This window comes from Panthera onca, chromosome A2 (genome assembly GCF_046562875.1).
Source record: "Panthera onca isolate mPanOnc1 chromosome A2, mPanOnc1 haplotype 2, whole genome shotgun sequence".
Taxonomy (NCBI): Eukaryota; Metazoa; Chordata; class Mammalia; order Carnivora; family Felidae; genus Panthera; species Panthera onca.
In genome coordinates, this window is record NC_138340.1 from 135,617,906 (window position 1) to 135,642,700 (window position 24,795).

A 24,795-nucleotide genomic window follows, 5' to 3' on the forward strand; every position below is an offset into this window, starting at 1 on the left:
ATCCAGGTGCCCCATTAATGCATAATGTTGAGTCTTTAATGTAAGAGTCCCTTCAATTATTTAAGTTCCACCAAACCTGGGTCCATCCTGGGTCAGCTATAAATCTTTAGCTATTAAATCAAGTGTGTAAGAAATATGACTCCACTTTTGCTATAGTTGAATTTATTTTCTACTTGAACACACATGCTGCTGAGTGCAAGAAGCAATGTCAGTGTATTCAGAAATCTTATTGGAAGTGAATCTAAATTCTGAATGGAGTTTACAGAATGCCTAGATCCTGAGGGGAGGGAGCATCTGGCCATAGGTTGCCCCTTATCTGTGCTCTGTCTCTGAGGCATTGATGTTGCTCTTTGACCTAGAGGAGTACAGTGCAGGGAGATTGAATCTTTGTTCTTCTGATCCTGATTGTGAGTTCTTTGATGAGCTCTCTCTCTCAACTTTTTCCATGCCTTGGGCATGGAAGACCCTGAGGGATTAAAGGATTGGGATTTGGCTTCCCTTCAACACCCCTCTAGAAATACAGGAAAATCTGAAGCTTTGTCAAGTTATCTGGGTCTAGACATGCCAAGCACCCATGTCTACTGTAGTGCTTCCATGCCATTCCAGGCGCTTAGGATGTTTCTCTAAGGTATGCCTAATTCCAGGCCTCCACCTAGAAATTGAGGCATAGACCTCTTGTGTTCCAAAAGTCCTCTAAATCTACCCAAGGATAAAACTTGAGTTTGGTTGCAGGGCAAGACTCATTTTTAGAGGAACTGGTGTCTAAGCCCTTTTGTTAAACGCCATTCGTGAGTCAGATTATGTAGTGAGGAGAGAAACTGTTTTTCACCTATCATAAATTAATCTCTGGCTACTGTTTTTGCATAAACAGTGTGATTTGAGTCTTTCAGACTTTGATTTTTGAAACTTTAAAGTCAATATTCATGTAGCTAAGAATTTTCAACTATCCATCGCTGGTTCTAAAAGCCAATTTTTGAAACTTAAAAGACCAGAATTGATTTTCTTCGCTCTGGTTCTATTGTGGTTTTCCCTTTAAAAAGCAAGTAGAATGGAAGTAGAATATAATAATTGGAGAGACTTTGAGGTACAAGGGATTAGTAATTCATAATATCATCTAGCCACATCATCTATTCAGCAGTGGCATTTTAGTAGCTACAAAACTGGCCATGATGCAGGTGTCTGCAGTAACCACCTTTTCTCCTCATCAGAAAATGTTCTAATTCACTGAACTGAATGAGTGTCTGCTTGTATGCTGTGGATGAGTACCCGTTGTTAAGAACTTGTTCTTGGTCAGAGATATTTGACCATGCTGTGGGTAACTATAGTAACTATAGTAACTTTAAGCAATTAGACTATATGAAAGATGATGAGTTGAAAATTTCATTTCCAGGGGTACCTAGGTGGCTCAGTCAGTTAAGTGTGTCTGACTCTTGATTTTGGCTCAAGTCATTATCTCACAGTTCGTGAGTTCAAGCCCCACGTCAGGCTCCACGCAGACAGCATAAAGCCTGCTTGGAATCCTCTCTCTCCCTCTCTCCCTGATCCTCCCCTGCTTGTTCTCTCTCTCTATTTCTCTCTCCCTCTCTCTCTCTCAAAATAAATAAACTTAAGAAAAAGAAAATTTCATTTTCTAAATTAGGTAGGTACAATCCACTGCATTTGACTTTGAAGTTCTAGGTTCACCCTCAATGGTAAGCCTCACTAATGGAATAGTAATTTGCTATGGTCTTCACAACTCCTTACACACACACACACACACACACACACACACACACACACACACACACACAAATTATATACATGTCAGTGCTGCCAAAATAGTGATTTTAAATATAATTTTCTAATAACATTGCATATAATTTGGAGTAGTTTAGATAGCAATATTTAATTGCTCACTGTTTGGAAGTATTAAAGTATGAAGGATTTTTGATACATAGTAGCTTTCTTGATGTGCTAAAGCACTTGAAGACTAGTGTAGAGTTCTTTGCATTGATGTACAGAGATGTCAACAGTCTCACTTTATTTTATAAAACTAAGCTAATTTCTCTCAATGATTTTAAGAGAGTAATATTATTTTTATGCATGATGAATACAATAAAATATTTTAAATGCATTTGAGCTATTTCTCTGGCATTTCCATCTCAGCATTATTTACAGTTCTAATTGACCTTCCAGATCAATTAGTTCTCTAGGAAAATTAATGACAATGAAATGCAAGAGTATACTTTAATTCAAAGTTAATAAAAAATAACTGAATCAGTATTTAACAACCTCTGAAAGTCACTCATAATTTGGATTTGAAAATATCATGTGTGGGAGCCATTCTAGAGTTATTTGTAATGGATGTGTGCTTTAGATACTTTTCACTTTCATTAACAATGGATTTGGCTTAAGAGGGTTCTCCTCTTGAATCTTGAAAAATTATTGAAGTTGGGGCGCCTGGGTGGCGCAGTCGGTTGGGCGTCCGACTTCAGCCAGGTCACGATCTCGCACTCCGTGAGTTCGAGCCCCGCGTCAGGCTCTGGGCTGATGGCTCAGAGCCTGGAGCCTGTTTCCGATTCTGTGTCTCCCTCTCTCTCTGCCCCTCCCCCGTTCATGCTCTGTCTCTCTCTGTCCCAAAAATAAATAAATGTTGAAAAAAAAAAAAATTTAAAAAAAAAAAAAAAAAAAAAAAAAAAAGAAAAATTATTGAAGATAATCTGAAGGTATTTTCAAGATAAAAAAATGAAGCAACCACATTACTAGACAGAAGAACTTCACAAATAGCAAACTTGATCAATAGCATGTGAAAACAGGCAATATAAGAAATAATTTCTAATAATCTAAGCCTTAACTGTAAATAAGGTTATAAATTAACATTGTAAAGGAGAGGGTTGAATTCTTGACTGAGTAAAACTAGAATCAATAATTACTTTTAAGACAAAAAAAGCAATAAATTTCTGTTGAATAAGCAGTTAATACCTGGGAAGGGCTGAACCATCAAGGATGATATATTAAAAATAGAAATTGAGTGAATTCAGTTTTCAGCTCTTTCTTGTTATTCACTGATTTATTCATGTATATGTAATCATTCACATATTTATTCTTTTATTAATTTTTTTCAAATATTTATTAAGTGCCTGTTATTTGTAAGGCTATTTTAAAAGTTATATTCCAGGGGTGCCTGGGTGGCTCAGTCAGTTGAGTGTCTGACTTTGGCTCAGGTCATGATCTCACAGTTCGTGGGTTCCAGCCCCCACTCCCCAGGCTCTGTCCTGATAGCTCAGAGCCTGGAGCCTGCTTCTGATTCTATGTCTCCCTCTCTCTCTGCCTCTTTCCCACTCATACTTTATCTCTCTCTCTCTCAAAAATCACTAAACATTAAAAATAAATAGATAGATAAATAAATAAATAAATAAATAAATAAATAAATAAAATTATATTCCAAATTCCAATCATAACTATTCAGCAGAATGTGTTCTTGTTAAAGAATTAAGCTAAGCACCTTTAAAAATAGTTGAGCTCTTTCATTTCTGTGCACATTAAAGGTATATGTATTAAATAGGCTTATAAAGCAAATGTGTACTTAATTTCAAACACAACTTTTATATGCAATGACATTTTGCTCAGCAGTGGATATTGATCTGGAGGTTATTTAGATTTAAAATGTAATTATTTAACTACAAATATAGGACAAGGACTTAAATTTATTTGAAGATTATTGTGAAGTCATTCAAAATTTACTAAGCATCAAGGATTCATTGCCACCCAGCTGACTTACAGAATTGTAGATAGGTTTTTTTTTAAAGTTCATTTATTTATTTTGAGAGAGAGAGAGAGCACACATGCAAGGAAGGGGCAGAGAGAGGGGGAGAGAAAATCCCAAGCAGGCTCCACGCTGTTAGCGTGAAGCCCGATATGGAGCTTGATCCCACAAACCATGAGCTCATGACCAGAGCCAAATTTAAGAGTCAGATGCCTAACCAGCTGAGCCACCCAGGCACCCCTAAAATTGTAGATAGTTTTTAAGGCCGTTTGAGAGAAAGGCAAGAATCTTTAGTAGTGGTTTTGAGGTGTGGAACATTTTATCATAATATACCAGTTATACAAGAGTGTGCAGTGTTGCTCATAGTTGAAGAAAAAAATTTCCCTCTTGACATCATCTATTCCTTTGAGTATAGTTGGGCTATTTATGTGTGGCTTGCATAACTGAGAATTAAAGACTCACAAAAATAAACAGGTCTATACAGAGCCCATTTATATAAATCCTATTTAATTCTCTTTGGTTAAGCTTTTAATTATATCCAATTATTTCCTGTTAGTTCATTGAAAAACCTTCTGACAAATAACCAAGTGATGACGGTCGGGCATCACATCTTACATGTTATTTTTTAAGGAAACATCACACTAATTATGGCATTGCCTGCAGTTATTAAACAAAAATGAAACATTGCTATTTCATTTCAGATGCGATCTGTGAGCCGAGTCTTCAAGTTTATTGACATGCCTACAGAAGAAAGTAAACCACCTAGCAAGCCATTCAAACCATCCAAGGACATCTCGCTCTCAAAAGTTATGATTACTGAGAATCAGCATGTGAGGAAAGATGACATCTGGCCCTCAGGGGGCCAAATGACAGTCAAAGACCTTACAGCAAAGTATACAGATGGTGGAAATGCCATATTAGAGAACATTTCCTTCTCAATAAGTCCTGGCCAGAGGGTAAGATTTCAACATTGCTTGCTTTGTTAGACCTGTGTTCAGTAAGTAAATCTCAGTAGCCTAGACCAATGTGTTAGTAAAATCCATTGGTAGCATTATTATTATAGACTAGGGACAATATTGAACATACATATTTCAAGTTATTGTTTACGAAGTCCTTATTTTTTAATCTGATAATTTAGTTTGCAGAGGTCAGAAATGATATAGTTGGTTCATTTTAAATGTGATTCTACTTGTAGAATAGGTAATTGATTGCTAGGTTACTAACCAAAAGAATCCATTAAATAAACCAAAATTATGCCATGTTTTAGATTTGGCCTCTTGAAACTATCTTCCATTTCAGGTAAGAGAAATATTTTGTTGTTGACTCTAATTTCTTTGTAAATTTTACCTAATATAACTCTGTCAAACAGGTGGTACTTTCTAAATTAGCTTTGTTCAGTTTATTTGTTTATTTGGAATCTTAATCAAGGTATGGATTATTTCAATTTTTTCCCAATATTTACCAAGAAAAAATTATTTACTAAACAACTGTTTTATTATTTAATAAGCAAAAATAACCATGCATTATTTTGAATTGTTTCTTATAGATTTCAGCCCTGGACTGACCACATGGATGGTATTCAAATACACCAATTCTAGAATTAATTCTAGGTGAAAGGGACAGTCATTCTTCCTAAATTCTGTGTCCTATAAATGTGGTTTTATATTTTATATTTCAAAGTTCTTATTCTGGGCTGCTCCATAAATCTAGACAGGATTATTCCTTTGTTTTATTTTTTAAAATTGAGATAGAATACAATAGAGCCACTTCCCTTTTTTTTTTTTTTTAAGAGAAAGAGAGCATGAATAGAGGAGGGGAAAGAGAGAGAGAGAGAGAGAGAGAAAGAATCTTAAGCAGGCTCCACACTTAGCATGGAGCCTGATGTTGGGCTCCATTCCATGACCCTGGGATCATGACCTGAGTTGAGACCAAAAGTTGGATGCTCAACTGACTGAGCCATCCAGGCACCCTATAGAGCCACTTCTAATGAAAACTGAATTTTAAACTTTCTCTCTTTGTGGCTTAATATCAAATAGAATTTTTTTTATTTGTTGAGATAATGGTTTCTAAACTTTGTTAGGCCACTATCAGTGTCATCAACATAGGAACAGACTCTTATCACTTGCTTTTTGCCCATGGGTTTAGGAATATTTCATATTTGACGCATTGGAAAAAGTTCTACTAAATGTAGAGTGAGCAAAAATGTTCCTGTATACCATGCTAAATGGCTTGAAATGGCACACCAGAAATTTTGACTCCCTTTTTTAATTTTACAGTTAGTATCAATAAATTCACATACTACTAAAATTAGCTCTTTATTATAATTTTTGCCGATCAAGAATGGGACTTGTTTTTTTTTTTTCTTTTTGTTGAGAGAAAACAGTTTTTTTTAAGTTTTTATTTTAATTCCAGTTAGTTAACATACAGTGCAATATCAGTTTCAGGTGTACAATATAGTGATTCAACACTTCTTTGCATCACCCAGTGCTCATCACAAGTACACTCCTTAATCCCCATCACCTATTTAACACATCCCGCTGCCACCCCCCTTCTGGTAACCATCAGCTTGTTCTCTGTAGTTAAGAGTCTGCTTTTTGGCTTCTCTCCCTCTTTTTTTTCCCCCTTTGCTCACTTGGTGTTTCTTAAATTCCATATATGAGTGAAATCATATGGTATTTGTCTTTCTCTGACTTAGTTCGCTTAGCATAATACTCTCTAGTTCCATCCAATTCATTGAAAATGGCAAGATTTCATTACTTTTTATGGCTGAATAATATTCCATTGTGTGTGTGCATGTGTGCGTGTGTACGTGTGTGTGTGTGTGTACACATACATACCACATCTTCCTGATCCATTCATTAGTTGATAGGCACTTGGGTTGCTTCTATATCTTGGTTATTGCAAATAATGCTTCTATAAACATAGAGGTTCATGTATCCCTTTGAATTAGTGGTTTTGTATTCTTTGAGTAAATACCCAGTAGCATGATTGCTGGATCATAGGGTAGTTCTATTTTTAACTTTTTCAGGAACCTCCATACTGTTTGCCAAAGTAGCTGCACCAGTTCCCACCAACATTGCAAGAATGTTCCCCTTTCTCCACATCCTCGCCAACACCTGCTGTTTCTTGTTGATTTTAGCCATTCTGACATGTGTGAGGTAATATCTTGTTGTGGTTTTGATTAGTAATTCCCTGATGAGGAGTTACAGCGAGCATCTTTTCATGTGTCTATAAGCCACCTGGATGTCTTCTTTGGAGAAAGAAATGTCTGTTTGTGTCTTCTGCCCATTTTTTAACATTTATTTATTTTCTGAGAGAGAGACAGACAGAGCGTTAGTGGGGGAGGAGCAGAGAGAGAGAGGTAGATACAGAATCTGAAGCAGGCTCTAGGCTCTGAGTTGTTAGCACAGAGCCTGATGCAGTGCTCGAACCCACAAACTGTGAGATCATGACTTGAGCCGAAGTCAGGTGCTTAACCAACTGAGCCACCCAGGCACCCTTCTTCTGCCCATTTTTAAATTGGATTATTCATTTTTTGGGTGTTAAGTTTAGAAGCTCTTTATGTATTTTAGATACTAACCCTTTATGATATGTCATTTACAAATATCTTCTCCCACACTGTAGGTTGACTTTTAGTTTTATTGATTGTTTCCTTCGCTGTTCAGAAGCTTTTTTATGTTGAGGTAGTCCTCATAGTTTATTTTTCCCTTGCCTCAGGAGACACCTAGAAAGAAGTTGCTATAGCTGATATCGAAGAGGCTACTGTCTGTGCTCTCTTCTAGGATTTTTATGGTTTCAGGTCTCACATGTAGGTCTTGCATCCATTTTGAATTTATTTTTGTGTGTGGATGGTGTAAGAAAATGGGCTAGTTTCTTTCTTTTGCATGTTGCTGTCCAGTTTTCCCAGTACCATTTATTGAAGAGGCTGTCTTTATCCCATTGGATATTCTTTCCTGCCTTGTCGAAGATTAAGTGATATAGTTGTGGGTTCATTTCTGGGTTCCCTATTCTGTTCCATTGATTTATGTGTCTCTTTTTGTGCCTATACTGTACTGTTTTGATCACTACAGGTTTGTAATATAACTTGAAGTCCAGAATTTTGATGCCTCCAGCTTTGCTTTTCTTTTTCAAGGTTGCTTTGGCTATTCAGCGTCTTTTGTGGTTTCATATAAATTTTAAGATTGTTTGTTCTAACTCTGTGAAAAAGGCTGTTGGTATTTTAATAGGGATTGCATTAAATGTGTAGATTGCTTTGGGTGGTAAAGACATTTTAACAATATTCATTCTTCCATGAGCATGGAAGTTCTTTCCATTTGTTCATGTCATCTTAAATTTCTTTCATCAGTGTTTTATAGTTTTCAGAGTAGAGGTCCTTCACCTCTTTGATTAGGTTTATTCCTAGGTGTCTTATTATTTTTGGTGCAGTGGTAAATGGGATTGTTTTTTTAATTTCACTTTCTGGTGTTTCATTATTGGTGTATAGAAATGCAACAGATTTCTGTACATTGATTTTGTATCCTGTGACCTTACTGAATTTGTTTATAAGTTCCAGCAGTTTTTAGGTGGAGTCTTTTGTATTTTCTATATAGAAAATATCACCCATCATGTCATCTGCAAATAGTGGAAGTTTTATAGCTTCCTTACCAATCTGGATGCTTATTATTTATTTTTGTTTTTTGATTGCTGTGGCTAGGACTGCCAGTACAATGTCAATAAAAGTGGTTAAGAGTGGAAGGGTAGATATCATTGTCTTGTTCCTGACCTTAGGGGAACAGATCTCAGTGTTTCCCCATTAAGGATGATGTTAGCTATGGGTTTTTCATATATTGCCTTTATTATATTGAGGCATGTTCCCTCTAAACCTCTTTAGAAGAGGTTTTTTTTTTATCATGAATGGATATTGTACTTTGTCAAATGCCTTTTCTGTGTCTATTGAAATAATCATATGGTTCTTACCCTTTCTCTTAAAGGATCATTGTTGATTGATGTTGATTAATTGGCAAATATTGAACCACCCTTGCAACCCAGGAATAAATCCCACTTGATCATGTTGAATGTTTTTTTAATGTATCAATGTATTATTGAATTTGGTTTGCTAATATTTTGTTGAAGATTTTTACATCTATGTATATCAGTGATATTGGCCTATAGCTCTCTTTTTTATGGTGACTTTTGGGTGTTTGTATATGTGTGTGTGTGTCCTTATCTGGTTTTGGTATCAGGATAATGGTGGCCTCATAGAATAAATTTGGACATTTTTCTTCCTTTTCTATTTTTGGAATAGGCTGAAAAGAATAGGTATTAATTCCTCCTTAAAAGTTGGTAAAATTCACCTATAAAGTCATTTGGTCCTGGACTTTTGTTTGTTGAGAGTTTTTGATTACTGATTCAATTTCTTTGTTGGTTATCAGTCTGTTCAAATTTTTTGTTTCGTCGTGTTTCAGTTTTGGTAATATGTATGTTTTTAGAAATTTATCCATCTTTCTTAGGTTGTCCAGTTTGTTGGCATATAGTTTTTCATAATATTCTCTTATAATTGTTTGTATTTCTGTTGTGTTGGTTGTTATTTCTCCTCTCTCATTTGTGATTTTAGAGGAAAAACAGTTTTAAATCAACATAAATGGAAAAATTAGGTTTTAGATTGAATTTGTCCCTTATATTAGAATGAGGCTGTTTACATTGTTTAAAGTTATGCTTTGGAACTATGTAAAATTAATTATTTGCCTTTGTTACTCCCTTGCATTGAGAAAACATGTAATTAAGTAGTTTCTTTTGCCTTGCACATTAGTGAATGCCACAGGCAGCTGAGGATGTCCTTGGGATCACTGGGATAGGTTCCAAAAGTGATGTCCAGTTATAAACAATAGCAGCAAATAGGTTGATATAAACCAGGGTGAAAAGTCTTGGTAAATTACTTCCTTTTTCTCCTCCTGACATCCTCCCACCCCTTTGCTTTCCTGATGCTCAATTGCCCATTAAATTAAATTAACCAAGTCCTAGTAGAGCAACAGAATTTACAGAGTCCTCATTCCTGTAGGTAGTTTCCTTGATGTGAGAGTAATAATAAGAGCTGCTCTAAAGTTAGGAAGAAGCAGTATGTTTAGGCATTTCATATTCTCTGAACCTTTATATAGAAAATAGGCCATATGTGTTTAGTAACTATTCTTTGCCAGGAATGGTAGGTCTTTGGAAAAATTAAAAATTACTTACATAAGGCTTTGGATATTGCCATTCAAAGAGTGAAACTAATGTTTATCAAGTGTTTATAATGTCCCAAACACCATTTAAAGACATTTATTTGCTATCACATTCAATATTATTATAATTCCAAAGGTAGATATTATTACCCTCTTTGTATAATGGAAGAAACTGAAGTCCAATTAAGTGAGTGAGTTAGAAAGGATCTTTAAATCCAAATCTGTCTGACTTCGTAGTTCTTTTTCACCTGCTTCCCTTAAAAGAAGAAAAAGGAGGAACCAAAGGAGAAGAAGAGGAGAGAAAAAGAGATATCTGCCCCAGAAAATGACCATCTAAAAGGGGAAATGCAAGGTCCACTAAGAACTGAGGCAGGTCACTGTGAAGCTAAAAAAGCTTAAGTTTCAGAGAACTTCACTTGTCTGAGCTCCTTCCAAAGCCCTATACCTAATTTTATATTTATAATTCTAAAATATTTATTCCTAGAAAGAACTACTCCTCCATATTTTATAAACTTCAGGTTCTAAAAATCCTTGTTATACCCTTGAATAAAAGATACATAGGTAAAATTCTAAGGTAAAGAGAAAGGAGTTACTGTCAGTTGGCTGGGAGTTGGGCTATTTAGGGAAAGTTTTCTATAAGAAGTGGCATTTAGAAGGAGACTTTGAGACTTGAACTGTGTATTTGAACAAGCAAGGGTGAGTAAAAAAGGGTGCTATAGGCAGAGAGAATAATACAAGCATGGGGCAAGTACAGAAAACAATGACTGATTCAGTCAGAATGGGGGATGCATAAAGGATGAAATGGAAGACAGGATTGAAGCAAGATGATGGAAATTATGAATCTTGAGAGCTGAAGCAATAAAGGAAGTTGAAGACTTGGAAGATCCTACTCAGGTTTGCTACTAAATGATTTTTGGTCATCTTCAAGAAAGCAGCTTCTCAAAGTGTTGTTCCCTGGACCAGCATCATCTGCATCAGTTGAAAACTTGCGAAAAATGCATATTCTGAGCCCCACTCAATCCTACTGAATAAAAACTCTGAGTATAGGGACAATGGTCTTTATCACTGATGGATTCCCTTCCAAGCATGAGAGCCCAATTTAAGAGAGCCATTAGGTGTAGAGAAATAAGAGTAGAAGTTCAACTGCAAAGGGTTAGGGAATGGGTGAGTACTGAAGTGAGGAGTTATGTAGAACACCAACATTGGTGGTGAAAAGAGATAGCTGGAACAACTGTATAAGAGGATGGCTCTCTGGAAGAATTTGCCTTTTCACTGTAGAGGAGTATGGTTTTTGTTTTTGTTTTTGTTTTTTGTTTGTTTTGTTTTGTTTTTGTTTTGTGAGAAGGAAAGCAGATAAGTGGAGTTAAAGAGAACTATTGGGCAGAGTTGGGAAAATGAAGGTGTTCATGTTATACAACCTTGGTCTTTTAAGTCAGTTATAAGGCAAAATCATGGGAGTCAAGTAGTGTCCATCCTGTAACTTTGTTCTTCAGTATTGTGTTGGTTATTCAGGGTCTTTTGCATTTCCATACAAACTTTAGAATCGGTTTGTCAGATCCACAAAATAACTTGCTTTTTTATTTTGATTGGGATTGCACTGACTCTATAGACCAAATTGGGAAGAACTGATATCTTGACAATATTGAGTCTTCCTTTTCATGAACATGGACCATCTCTCTATTTACTTAATTTTTCTTTGATTTCATTCATCAGAGTTTTATCATTTTCCTCATCTAGATCTTGTACATATTTTCTTATGTTTATTCTAAGTATTTTGTTTTGGGAAGTGCTAATGTAAATGGTAATGTGTTCTTAATTTCAAATTCCTCTTGTTCATTGCTGGTATTTAGGAAAGCAATTGACTTTTGTAGAAGAACTCTGTATCCTACAAGTTTTTTTTAATTACTTATCAGTTCCAGGAGTTTTATTCCTGATTTAGATTTTCTACATGGATGATAGTCATCTGTGAACAAAGACAATTTTATTTCTTTCTTCCCAGTCTGTATGCCTTTCATTTCCTTTTCTTGTCTTAATGCAGTATCTAGGATTTCCAGTATTATGTTGAAAAGGAGTTTTGAGAAGGGGCATCCTTGCCTTGTTCCTGACCTGTGCAGGAAGTCTTTGAGTTTCTCACCCTTACAAGTGATGTTAACTATAGGGTTTTGTAGATGTTTTTATCAAGTTAAAGAAGTTCCCCTCTTTCCTAGTTTTCTGAGAGTTTTTAACCAGGAATTAGCATTGGATCTTGTCAAATGAATTCTGCATCTATTGTTATAATCGTGTGATTTTTCTTAGCCCATTGATATGATGGATTATATTAATTCATTTTTGAATTTTGAACCAACCTTGTATATCTAGAATAAATCCTACTTGGTCGTGGCGTCTAATCTCTTTACACGTTGTTGGATTTGATTTGGTAATATTTTGCTGAAGATTTTTGGTTCTATGTACATGAGAAATGTTGATATTTAATGTCTTTGATGGCTTTGGTATTATTTTAATGTTGGCCTCATAGAATAGTTAGAAGTATTCCCTCTGCTTCTATCTCCTGGAAGAAACTGTAGAGGATTGGTAGAATTTTGACTTTAAATATTTGGTTGAATTCACCAGCGAATCTATCTGGACTTGGAGGTTTCTGAATTGGAAGGTTTTTAATTGTTGATACAATTTCTTTAAAAGATATGTACCTATTTACATTGTCCATTTCTTCTGGCATAAGTTTTGAAAGATTGTATCTTTCAAGGAATTGGTCTGTTTCATCTAGATTATCAAACTGGTGGTCATATAGTTGTTCATAGTATTCCTTTATTATTCTCTTACCATGGGGTATATAGTGATGTTCCCTCTTGCAATTGTAATGTTAGTAATTGGTGTCAACTCTCGTATTTTCTTAGTTAGCCTGGCTAGAAGGTTATTAGTTTTATTGATCTTTTCAAAGTACCTGTTTTCATTGATTTTCTCTACTAATTTCCTGTTTTCAATTAGTTGATTTTGCTCTAATTTTTATTATTTCTCTTCTGCTTCCTTTGAACTTAATTTGCTCTTTTTTTCCTAGTTTCCTAAGGTAGAAACTTAGATAGTTGATTTTAGATATTTCTTCTCTTCTAATGTATGCATTTAGTGCTATAAATTTCTCTCTGTGCTTCTTTTACTGCATGACACAGGATGGCTAGTGTGACCTGGAGTTGGGTATTTTCCTTCCCTAGATCAGTTGGGTTCTAATAAAAAGCCCAGTCGTTAGACTCTGGTAAAATAGTTTCTCTTGAGGGAGGGCTTGTGAAGAAAAGAATTCTCTAATGCTCAGGAGTACTGCAAAATTGTTGCTTTCCCCCTTCTCTTGCTGGAGGCACCAAAGGATTTTTCTGTATTTTTTACTGTGAGATGGTAAAACTGGTTGGGCCCCTGGAGCTAATTCTCACAAAAGTCTGGGGGCCCTTCTACAAATGTCCTCTTCTGGACGTTTTTACTCTCATACTTGTCTACACTGAGCCTCCAGTAATTCTTTAGTTACAGCCTAGGGTTTTTCAGTCTGATTCTGGTTTCTGCAGAGGTTTCTGATCATGGTTTCTTTTCTAGTAAATTGTGATTTTCTGTGTCTGTCTGTCTCTTCATTTATGACGGCTACAGTTTGTTGTATGTCTTCACTCTCTAATAGATGTAAGAAGGCTTTTGATTCTTCAGTTTGCTTAGCTTTTTACTTGTTTTTAGGCCAGAGTGATGACGTTCAAGTTCCTTATATTTTGGACCAGAAACCAGAAGTCCTGTTTTTCATCTTTTAATCCCTTTGCTTAGAATATGTTAAATGCTTGCATGAATGAATAGCTTACACCTACTTCTAGGTCATATGATTGATTAAAGTAGGAACTGATTCTTAAAATGTTATTCTGAGCAGCTCTCTTTAAGATTGTTATTTCTGCTGCCTTGCCCTTAGAACCTATAACAGCATGTTGCAAACTATAACAAGATGCCTCAAACATACTTCTTGCATGCTGAATTAAGAAGACTCAAATTCAGTATACTATTTTGACTGTCCAAAAGTTCTGCAAGATCAGCTGTGGTCTAATTCATCTTCTTGAAAAAAAAATTTGGAAAGGACTTAAATGGGCATTTCTTGTTTAATTTGTAATGGAATTCAGCATTCGTGGTTAGATGGTGTGCCTGAGTCCATTTAGGATTCTATTACAAGATATCTTGGGCTGGGTGGCTTATAAACAACACACGTTTATTTCTCACACTTCTAGAGTCTGGGAAGTCCAAGATCATGGTGCCAGAAAATTCATTGTCTAGTGAGAACCCACTTCCTCATAGATGTCTGTCTTGTCATTGTAACCTCATATGGTAGAAGGGGTGAGGGAGCTTCCTGGGGTTTCTTTATAAGGGCATTAATCTCATTCATGAGGGTTCTACCCTCATGACCTAACCACCTCCCAAAGTCCTCACATTGGAGGTTAGGATTTCAACATATGAATGTGGGAGAAACACAAATATTATGCCCATAGCATGATGAAATATTTCAAAAATCAAAATTTTAAGCAGAAAAGTTATTCAGTCTTCATATTAAAGCACTTTGTCCATAACATTTATTTTATGGAAGAGATGTTCTAATATCTTCTTTGCTCTTAATTTAGGCCTTTACTTCATAGAGCCTGTACTTTAAATTTTATTTTCAATGCGTGAGAAATATAGCAGATATTTCACAACCTTTACTTTGATTAAAAAAAACAAACAAATTTTCTTTTTTTTAGGTTTATTTATTTATTTTGAGAGAATGAGAAAGTGAGAGAGAGGGAGAGAGAGCAGGGGAGAGGCAGAGAGAGAGAGGGGGAGAGAGAATCCCAAACAGGCTCCACACCATCAAGACAGAGCCTGATGTAGGACTGTCTCACAACCATGAGATCATGACTTGGGCCAAAGTCAGGAGTTGGATGCTTAACTGACTGAGCCACCCAGGCACCCCTAAAACTATTTTTCTTTTTAATCTCAAATAGTTGTTGTCTTGAAAGCTTTTGACTTTTTGCCTGAATTTTAATATCTAGATTACCTTCCCCCAATGAGAAAACTCTTTGTTTTTTCCTTTTCTGTTCTTCTCAAAATGCAGGCTGGGATTCTAATTTGGAGCCACGTCCTTCATGATAAACATAGACTTATGAAAATGCCTTAGATGGTATTTTGTGTCTATCACAGTACTGGACAGTCCCCTGGTTACACAGCTATTTAATAGTACTTCAAGATCTATTCTTTTGGGTGAGCTTACCTGCATTCTTTATTTGTAGCCTCTTCAAAATACTGCGATGCCAGAAGCAGTTAAATCAGTATCAAGGGTTCAGATCATAGCAGCATTAACACTTAAATGTCTATTTGATTTTTTAAACACATATGGCATTCCATCTTGATAAAAATTGGTATTGAGTAACTGAATCATTTAGTAGTTTATCCTGGAGTTATGAGGAGCATATTCTCAAGAACTTATTTTATTAAGAATTATATTTTATTAATAGTAAACATAAAAGGTGCATTTATTATCACTTTGTGGATCTACATTTTATTTTGTTTGGTATCATGATTTCTGGAGACCACAAGGAGATGAAAAATAATTATAGCAGGTTTCAATATATTGCAGTAGTAGTCTAGTGAATCAGGTACTCTGAAAAGAATGTACTTAGATTGTTTTATTCATGGTGCAATGAAGTTACAGTTAGTACCAAATTCAACATTATTTAGCTCTCCACATAATATGTTGATTTGTCTTGATCCAAAATTCGCAGAAAGGAAGTTCACTGAAGTTACTAGAAGTCACTGACTTGGAATTAGGATATACCTTAAAATCTCATTTGCAGGAAGTACTCTGACCCTATTCAACAGATCACTGAGAAGCCTGGAAAAACAAATCCCGGAAAGGAATTATTATGTGCCAATTATATAAACAAAAAGACTTTGTTAAGTATGGACCAATAAGATTCTTTGCAGTTAAAAACATGTCAGACACAATGCAATATCGGCAGTTCAATAATACAAAAGAAGCAGAGAAAAGCTAAAAACTTTAAAGCTAAACATAAGATTTACACATTGCCTCTCAATTTACTCCTATACCTACATAAAAACTGAGTTTTCTAAAAATTTCAATATGTGCTGTTTGAAAGAGAACATGGTCATTTATCTCAGTTATTAGAACCTTGACTAATCATATGGGGTTCTGGACCTCAAGGTACTTTTTGTAAAAAAATCGTGATAACACTCTATTATTATTTTTCTATTTATTTTTTTAAAGTTTTTATTTAAATTCCAGTTAGCTAACATAGAGTTTAATGTTAACTTCAGAGGTACAATATAGTGGTTCATCACTTCCATACAACACCCCGTGCTCGTCACAAGTACACTCCTTAATCACTGTCACCTATTTTCCCATCCCCCCACCCACCTCCTCTCTGGTAACCATCAGTTTGTCTCTATAGTTAAGACTGTTTCTTGTTTGCCTCTCTCTTGTTTGCCTCTTTCTTGTTTCTGTTTGCCTCTCTCTTTTTTTCCCTTTGCTCGTTTTATTTTGTTTCTTAAATTCCACATATGAGTGAAATCCTATGGTATTTGTCCTTCTCTGACTGACTTAGTTTACTTAGCATGATACTCTAGCTCCATCCATGTCATTGAAAATAACAAGATTTCATTCTTTTTTATGGCTGAGTCATATTCCATTATGTATGTATGTATGTATGCATGTTTGTATCTATGTATGTATATACTTATACCACATCTTCCTTATCCATTCATCAGTTGTTGAACACTTGGGCTATTCCCATAATTTGGCTATTGTTGCTATAAACATAATGTTGCTATAAACATCATGGTGTATGTATCCCTTTGAACTAGCATTTTTGTATTCCTTGGGTAAATACCTAGTAGTGTGACAGCTGGACTGTAGGGTAGCTCTAGTTTTAACTTTCTGAGGAACCTCCATACTGTTTTCCACAGTGGAAAGTTTACCACAGTGCAAGTGCAAGACAGTTCCCCTTTCTTCACACTGTCACCAAAAACTGTTGTTTCTTGTGTTACTGATTTTAGCCATTCTGACAGGTGTGAGGTGATATCTCATTGTAGTTTTGATTTGTGTTTCCCTGATGATGAGCAATGAACATTTTTTCATGTGTCTGTTGGCCATCTGGATGTCTTCTTTGGAGAAAAGTCTATTCATGTCTTCTGCCCATTTTTAGTTGCGTTAAGTTTTAAAAGTTCTTTAGATATTTTAAATACAAACCCTTTATGAGATATGTCATTTACAAATATCTTCTCCTACCCTGTAGGTTGCTTTTTAGTTTTATTGATTATTTCCTCTACTGTTCAGGAGTTTTTTATGTTGATGTCATTCCAAGAGTTTATCTTTGCTTTTGTTTCCTTTGCACCTGGAAACATATCTAGAAAAAAGTTGCTATGGCCGATGTCAAAGAGGTTATTGCCTGTGCTCTCTTATAGGATTTTATGGTTTCAGGTCTCACATGTAGGCCTTACATCCATTTTGAATTTATTTTTGTGTATGGTATAAGAAAGTGGTCCAGTTTCTTTCTTTTGCATGTTGCTGTCCAGTTTTCCCAGCACCATTTGTTGAAGAGACTGTCTTTTTACCATTGGGTATTCTTTCCTGCTTTGTTGAAGATTAACTGACCAGATAGTTGTGGGTTACTTCTGGGTTTCCTATTCCATTTCACTGATTTATGTGTCTCTTTTTGTGCCAATACCATACTGTTTTGATCACTACAGCTTTGTAATATAACTTGAAGTCCAGAATTGCGATGCCTCCAGCTTTGCTTTTCTTTTTCAAGGTTGCTTTGGCTATTTGGTTTGTGTGTGTGTGTGTGTGTGTGTGTGTGTGTGGTTTCATGCAAATTTTAGGATTGTTTGTTCTAACTCCATGAAAAAGACTGTTGGTATTTTGATAGGGATTGCATTAAATGTGTAGATTGCTTTGGGTGCTATAGACATTTTAACAATATTTGTTCTTCCAACCCATGAGCATGGAATGTCTTTCCATTTGTTTGTGTCATCTTAAATTTCTCTCATCAGTGTTTTATACTTTTCAGAGTAGAGGTCCTTCACCTCTTTGGTTAGGTTTACTCCTAAGTATCTTATTATTTGGGGTGCAATTGTAAATGATATTATTTTCTTAATTTCTCTTTCTAGTGTTTCAGTATTGGTGCATAGAAATGCAACAGATTTCTGTACATTGATTTTGTATCCTGTAACTTTACTAAATTCGTGTGTCAGATCTAGCAATTTTTTGGTGGATTCTTTTGGGTTTTCTATATAGACTGTCATGTCATCTGCAAATAGTGAAATTTTTACTGCTCCCTTGCCAGTCTGAATGCCTTTTATTTCTTTTTGTTGTCTGATTAAATTTGTGATATGACTTTAAAGTAAATCACTTTCTCTTATTGAACTTCCCTTCCCCCATGCCTCATCTATACAAAGCATATTCAGATTGCTTATAAAAGTTTTACTGTTGTGTTTCAAAAATGATGACATATTATGAATATGTTTGTAAATCATGGGCTGATTCAGAAATGGAGGTGTGCATATGAAATTTCACAAGATTTTTAATTAAGAGTTGATCTTGTAATTCACCAAAATTAACTAAATTTGTTTTCTTGTTAGATCAACTAAATAAGTTTGTCTATTCATCTGCCTTCTCTCCCTCCTTCTTCCTTTTCCTCTCTTCCTTCCTCCCTTCTTTCCATCCATCCATCCATCCATCCATCCATCCATCCATCCAACCAATCCATGTGTCTATTTATCCATTCATTCATCCTTCCACCTGATTGTCCCTCAGTGAATCCAAACAAGTATTTATTGAGAATTTTATGTGAACCCATCACATTGGAAGGTGCTGAGAATTCAATGGAAACACAGACCACCCTGTGCTTATTAAACTTAAATTCTTGGTGTTAACACAAGTAATAACCAAGAAAAAAATAGGTAAAATATTACTGATTCTGATTAGCAGTATGAAGAACCTCAAAAGGGTGTTGTGTATAGATTGTGGTTTATCTTATTTTCTCAGTTGTCTCAGATAACAAGCATTTGTGAAAGTCTCATTACAGAGCTCTTATGAACAAAAGACATGGTGTCATTATTGTTTACCAATTTATCCCAATTGCCTAGTTTATTACCAGATTCTTAATAAGTATTCAGAAAGTTATTACTGCAGATTGTTATAAGCTCTAAAGTATTCTTTGTGGTCCATGAACTGGTTCTGGTTTATAAGCTGTTTGGGGTCTCTGATAAGTATAGGAATTGAGAGTAAGCATGTAGAAATTCATTTTTATTATCTTTTCTTTTTTAAAGTACTGATTTGCAATGGACTAGATACAAAAAAACAAAACTTTCCTTTGCCACAGATAGTATAAAAAGCATTACTGTAAAAGACCATTGGCCCAGCTGTCCTATAAAAAATAGTTAAATGATAAGAGAAAGAGAAATCAAATAAAAGGAAAGGAGTGTACATTTATTCAGTGCTATTAAATGTCAGGCTGTTATTCAGTATTCAGTTAATTACTGCAGTAATGTTCTATCCCACTTAAAGCATCTTCTTCCAAGTGCTGGATCTAAGCCCACGTGGAACACAGACTTGAGGTCCCTGTGGGCTACCTGAAGCACCTGATCTCCCCTTGCAATGCCTGGAGTTCTCACTTCTGTTTTATGCTTTTACAGCCTTTTAGTAACAAGAATAGTTGTTTTCTTAATATCCTTTTTGCTTCTCTAGATTCTCTTCCTGCCAGTCAGCATAGATGTAAGAATGCAATCTGACAGCTGTCCAAGTGCCTATGCACTGAATGGCAAGGTTCAGCCTGCCCTCTCTGGGAACATAGAGCTCACTGAACTTATTCTTGTTTATGGTCAGGCCTAAACTTGTGCTTCCTTTATGAGGGGAAGTATCTATGTGTTAGAACTATTTCAGATTCACTCATTTTCAAGCTCATATTCATTCAGGAACTGGATCAAACTATATAGGTCCCTGCTTTTGGCTTAAGGCCATCCTTAGAAATGGTATGCATTAGGACACTGTATGTTTGTTTTCCTTGATGCAAAATGGGCGATTTTTCACCTTTTTGCCATTAATAAAGGTCAGTGATAAATGAAAGGTCCAGAATGAAGAGTCCAATTCCATATGGCCAGTTTCTATATTCTCCTCCAGGGTTGCTCTGCCTAAGATCAATATTGGTCAGAACTGAGAGTGTACAGAAAGCTTTGAATGAATAAGTTGAAATCTTCCCCTGGTAATGTTAAAAAAAAAAAAAACTGTTCTGATATTTTTTATTGAAGCATAATACCAGGTAACATTTCTGGTATGGTACCTGTATGTCACAGGAGTAATTCTATCCCTCTTGTTTTCTAGGTGGGCCTCTTGGGAAGAACTGGATCAGGGAAGAGTACTTTGTTATCGGCTCTTTTGAGACTGCTGAACACTGAAGGAGAAATCCAAATAGATGGTGTGTCTTGGTATTCGATACCTTTGCAAGAGTGGAGGAAAGCCTTTGGGGTGATCCCCCAGGTAAGTCAGAATGACTTGGTCAAGAAAGAAAAGCGGTTAAATAGATATTTTTTAGCATTATTTGACCCTTCAACTCAAGATGATCACATTTTCTTGTAAAAGTATTTTTATTTATTGCTGTCTTTTTTACCGCAATGTAGCCTTTTCATGGGGAAAAAGAAAACCATCTCTGAAAGTTTGGAACTCTATGCCATATAGTTATTGAACTATTAATAGTTTTGATAGTGTCTCCCAGAAGATGCAATCCATGGTGGGAGCCTGGGACTTCGTCTTTAATCAGCTTTTTCCCCCTCCTTCAGTGGTCTGAGCTCCAAGTTAGCCATCACAGCAGGCTGAGAAATGCTTTTCAAGATATAAATTATGCTGCTGCTGGAGGAAGAAGCACTTGGAAGCAGCAAGGAGTGGAACTGAAAATAGAAAGTGTAGTGATTGGTTTTTGTTCTTTGGATAAAATGAACCATGTCAGATTAATCTGTAGCTATTTTTTTTTTAAATGTCACTCTTTGATTTCGGTCACAAAGGATCTCTGGCTTCACTGGCTTGGTTGCATTCTATCCGTGTCATTGTACAAGAGGATTTCTTACATATGAGAGAAATAGCAGCCGTTCTAGTTTAAAATGATCTCAGTGGAAACCAAGGAATGTCTTTACTGAAGCAGAATCTGAAAGGCATGTGTTGCATTTCTACTGGTATTTGCCTTCTTTTCTGTGGGCATTATTCACTGCTTTAGTTACCACATTGCTCCTTTTGTCCTAATAGTATAAATCCATTCTACTAGCACATTCTAACAATTGTCTACTTTTAACACAAAATTAAAATACCAGGAGCATCTCCAGGTAGATTGACTATAAATCTAGCCTGGGAAAAAAGCTTGAGGTAATCTTGATGGATTACCTCAGTGGAACATTTGCTTTTCTCAACTAATGAGGCACTAAATATTGTAACTGCTAGACTGATGTTTTTAATTTTTTTGTCTAGACTTTGCCATATTGCCAGAAGCTGATTCCTGGTGGAACTTTTCAAAAGCAATATTGTTTTTTCAGACCAAAAAAAAAAAAAAAAGATTGTCAGATGGCCTAAAGATAAACACTGGGAATATGAGCATCCCGAGGTGATAACCTTAGGCAAGAGAGCGATGTTGAAGAACACAGGATAGAATCTGGTTGTCCAAGAAGCGTTGCTGTTCATTTGACTCTGAGTCTCCTGGTCCCATTTTTAATTGCAGTAGTGAAGCTTTTGTTTTGCTGTCATTCTTATTCAAACAAATTGACTCTAAAAATTAATTCCAGTGGAATCCTTTAGTTTATCTGCCATTTTGATAGATTTAAAAAAAAATATGTATGTTCTGTTTAGGAACCTAAATATGCAAGACCTGGAGGGAAACCATGTGAACCAGAGTTATGAAAATTCTTTATCTTGCCTTTCTGCTAAAGTAAATCTTTCAAACCTGCCTTTTTTCATTTTCCCTCTTCTATGGCTTCAAGCTTCATAAAATAATATAAACTGAACAAAAAATACTTTGGGATCCGCCTTCAAAAATGTGTGATCATGTTAATGTGGGTGCATCTCATTAGATTATAACCCTGGTTTCTGGGACTGTCTCCTAGTATCATAGGGATATCTGTAGAAAAATGTACTATTTTTTCTACAGTGACATCTTGAGAATATTGAGTGCCCAAGAAAGAGAGGGCAAACTCCTCATACCTTTTTAATATCCAAACTAGAAGATGCTTTTGTTTTCCTAACTTTGCTTTAGAAGTTCAAATTAAGTAATTTTTTCTTCTTTGCCTACAATTTGATCTTTAAAAAGAAAGAAGGAAGGAAGAAGTGATTAAAAATCCAAGAAGAGCTGTTGGGGTGCCTGGATGGCTCAGTCAGTTAAGTGTCTGACTCTTGATTTTGGCTCAGGTCATGGTCTCAAGGTTTCATGGATTCTAGCCCTTCATCGGGCTCTGCGCTGATGGCACAGAGCCTGCTTCAGATACTCTCTTTATCCTTCTTTCTGTTTACCTCCCCCATTCACATTCTCTCTCTCTCAAAATAAATAAATAAACCTAAAACAAAATCTGAGAAGAACTGGTTTTGTTTGCCTTTCTACTTTTCTTCATTCCATACTTCTGACTTTGCAAGAGCATCTCTGTCATGGAGACATCAGATCTCTCTGGGTCAGTCACTTGTTTTTAGTCACATGAAACAGGACCTTTGAACAAAAAACCTTTTGTCCCCATCATAGTAATCCTGAGACATCAGCTATGGAATCACAAGATGTCATTAGTTTGGGCAAGTTCTTGCTCTGTGTTTGTGTGTGTGTGCATGTGTGTGTACACATGTGTGCGCATATGTGTGCATTCTCTCCTATAGCTAGAAAGCAATCTTTGAAAATGCACCAGCCTAGAGAAAAAGGTACTGTGTACATTTCAAGGTGGAGCCTTCTTTAATTTGTTTCATTTTACCTGTGAGTTCTGGGGACATGGAGAGGAAGCACTGAAGCCTATAGTCAGAGCCCCATTGCCTTAGACAAATCGAACACTGAGACTTGAAATTGTTTATCAGCCTGGAACTTTGCTAAGTACTTTTTTCTTGAAAGACAGAAAAAAATAATTTTTAACGTATTTGCAAGCTTCAGTTACAACTTTGAAAGACTGCAAGCTCTTCCGAGCAAATAAGTAGGGCTATACTTGCAAGACCACATAACCTGAAAATAATCCATGCGCACATGACTTCCACCATGGAACATCTTTTGCTGTGAAGGATATCAGATAGGGCCAAAACATGTATCTGTAGATCTGAGCAATGAAATTGGGAGTGCAGCAGCAGTTCTCATTCAGTTTAATAGTAATTAACAATTTAATAATTAGTTGTGAAATTCCCATATGCTTAAATTATAGCATAATATCATTCTATATACTATAAATTCTACAGTTATGTGAAAAGTATTGAGGTCCCAATCCCACCTATGAGCTTTCAATGAGAAGCTCAAAACTGAACTCATTGCCATAAGTCAGATCAAAAGAAGAAACCAAACTAATAAACCAAAGAAAGTTGATTAAATATAGTTATGAGTCAAGGTAGGCTTGTTCAGGGAGTACTGTGAGTAATTATGAGAGTGAATACAGTTGTAAGCCCTGTTATTGCTGCTTCCACCATGTCATTGTATCCTTCCTTATTTCTCCTCCTCTTCTCTTCTTTGTGTCTGTCCATTTTTTGTTGCACACAAAGTAACCTTTTATTTTATTTTATTATTTTTTAATTTTATTTTTTTAATTTACATCCAAGTTAGTTAGCATATAGTGCAACAATGATTTCAGGAGTAGATTCCTTGATGCCCCTTACCCATTTAGCCCGTACCGCCTCCCAGGACCCCTCTAGTAACCCTCTGTTTGTTCTCCATATTTAAGAGTCTCTTATGTTTTGTCCCCCTCCCTGTTTTTATATTATTTTTGCTTCCCTTCCCTTGTGTTCATCTATTCTGTGTCTTAAAGTCCTTGTATGAGTGAAGTCATATGATATTTGTCTTTCTCTAATTTGCTTAGCATTATACCTTCTAGTTCCATCCACGTAGCTGCAAATGGCAAGATTTCATTCTTTTTGATTGCTGAGTAATACTCCATTGTATATATATACCACATCTTCTTTATCCATTCATCCATTGATAGACATTTGGGCTCTTTCCATACTTTGGCTATTGTTGATAGTGCTGCTATAAACATTGGGGTGCATATGTCCCTTCAAAACAGCATACCTGTATCCTTTGGATAAAGGGTAGTTCTATTTTTAATTTTTTGAGGAACCTCTGTACTGTTTTCCAGAGGGGCTGCACCAGTGTGCATTCCCACCAGCAGTGCAAAAGAGATCCTCTTTCTCTGCACCCTCGCCAACATCTGTTGTTGCCTGAGTTGTTAATGTTAGCCATTCTGACAGGTGTGAGGTGGTATCTCATTGTGATTTTGATTTGTATTTCCCTGATGATGAGTGGTGTTGAGCATTTTTTCATGTGTTGGCCATCTGGATGTCTTCTTTGGAGAAGTGTCTCTTCATGTCTTTTGCCCATTTCTTCACTGGATTATTGGTTTTTTAGGTGTTGAGTTTGATCAGTTCTTTATAGATTTTGGATACTAACCCTTTATCTGATATGTCATTTGCAAATATCTTCTCCCATTCCACAAATTAACCTTTTAAGTACAATGTTCCAGTTTTGTGATTCACCAAACCAAAAACCTACTAGGCCACTCCTCCACTGAATAAGGTCCAGATTCTTACATCCATGGTTTAGGTCCCTGACAGTTAGGTCCTGACCCAACCTTTCCGGTCACATC

The 24,795-nt window shown here is 35.9% G+C and overlaps 1 protein-coding gene across 2 annotated transcripts in view; it reads left to right on the plus strand.

Moving 5' to 3' along the window:
* CFTR (CF transmembrane conductance regulator) overlaps positions 1 to 24,795 on the plus strand; it is a 183,524-nt gene that overhangs the window by 137,391 nt on the left and 21,338 nt on the right. For both annotated transcript variants that reach the window (XM_060632964.3, XM_060632965.3), the window contains 2 exons: positions 4,447 to 4,701; positions 20,324 to 20,479. In XM_060632964.3, coding sequence (XP_060488947.2) covers positions 4,447 to 4,701; positions 20,324 to 20,479 — 411 coding nt within the window. The remainder of the gene's footprint in view (positions 1 to 4,446; positions 4,702 to 20,323; positions 20,480 to 24,795) is intronic.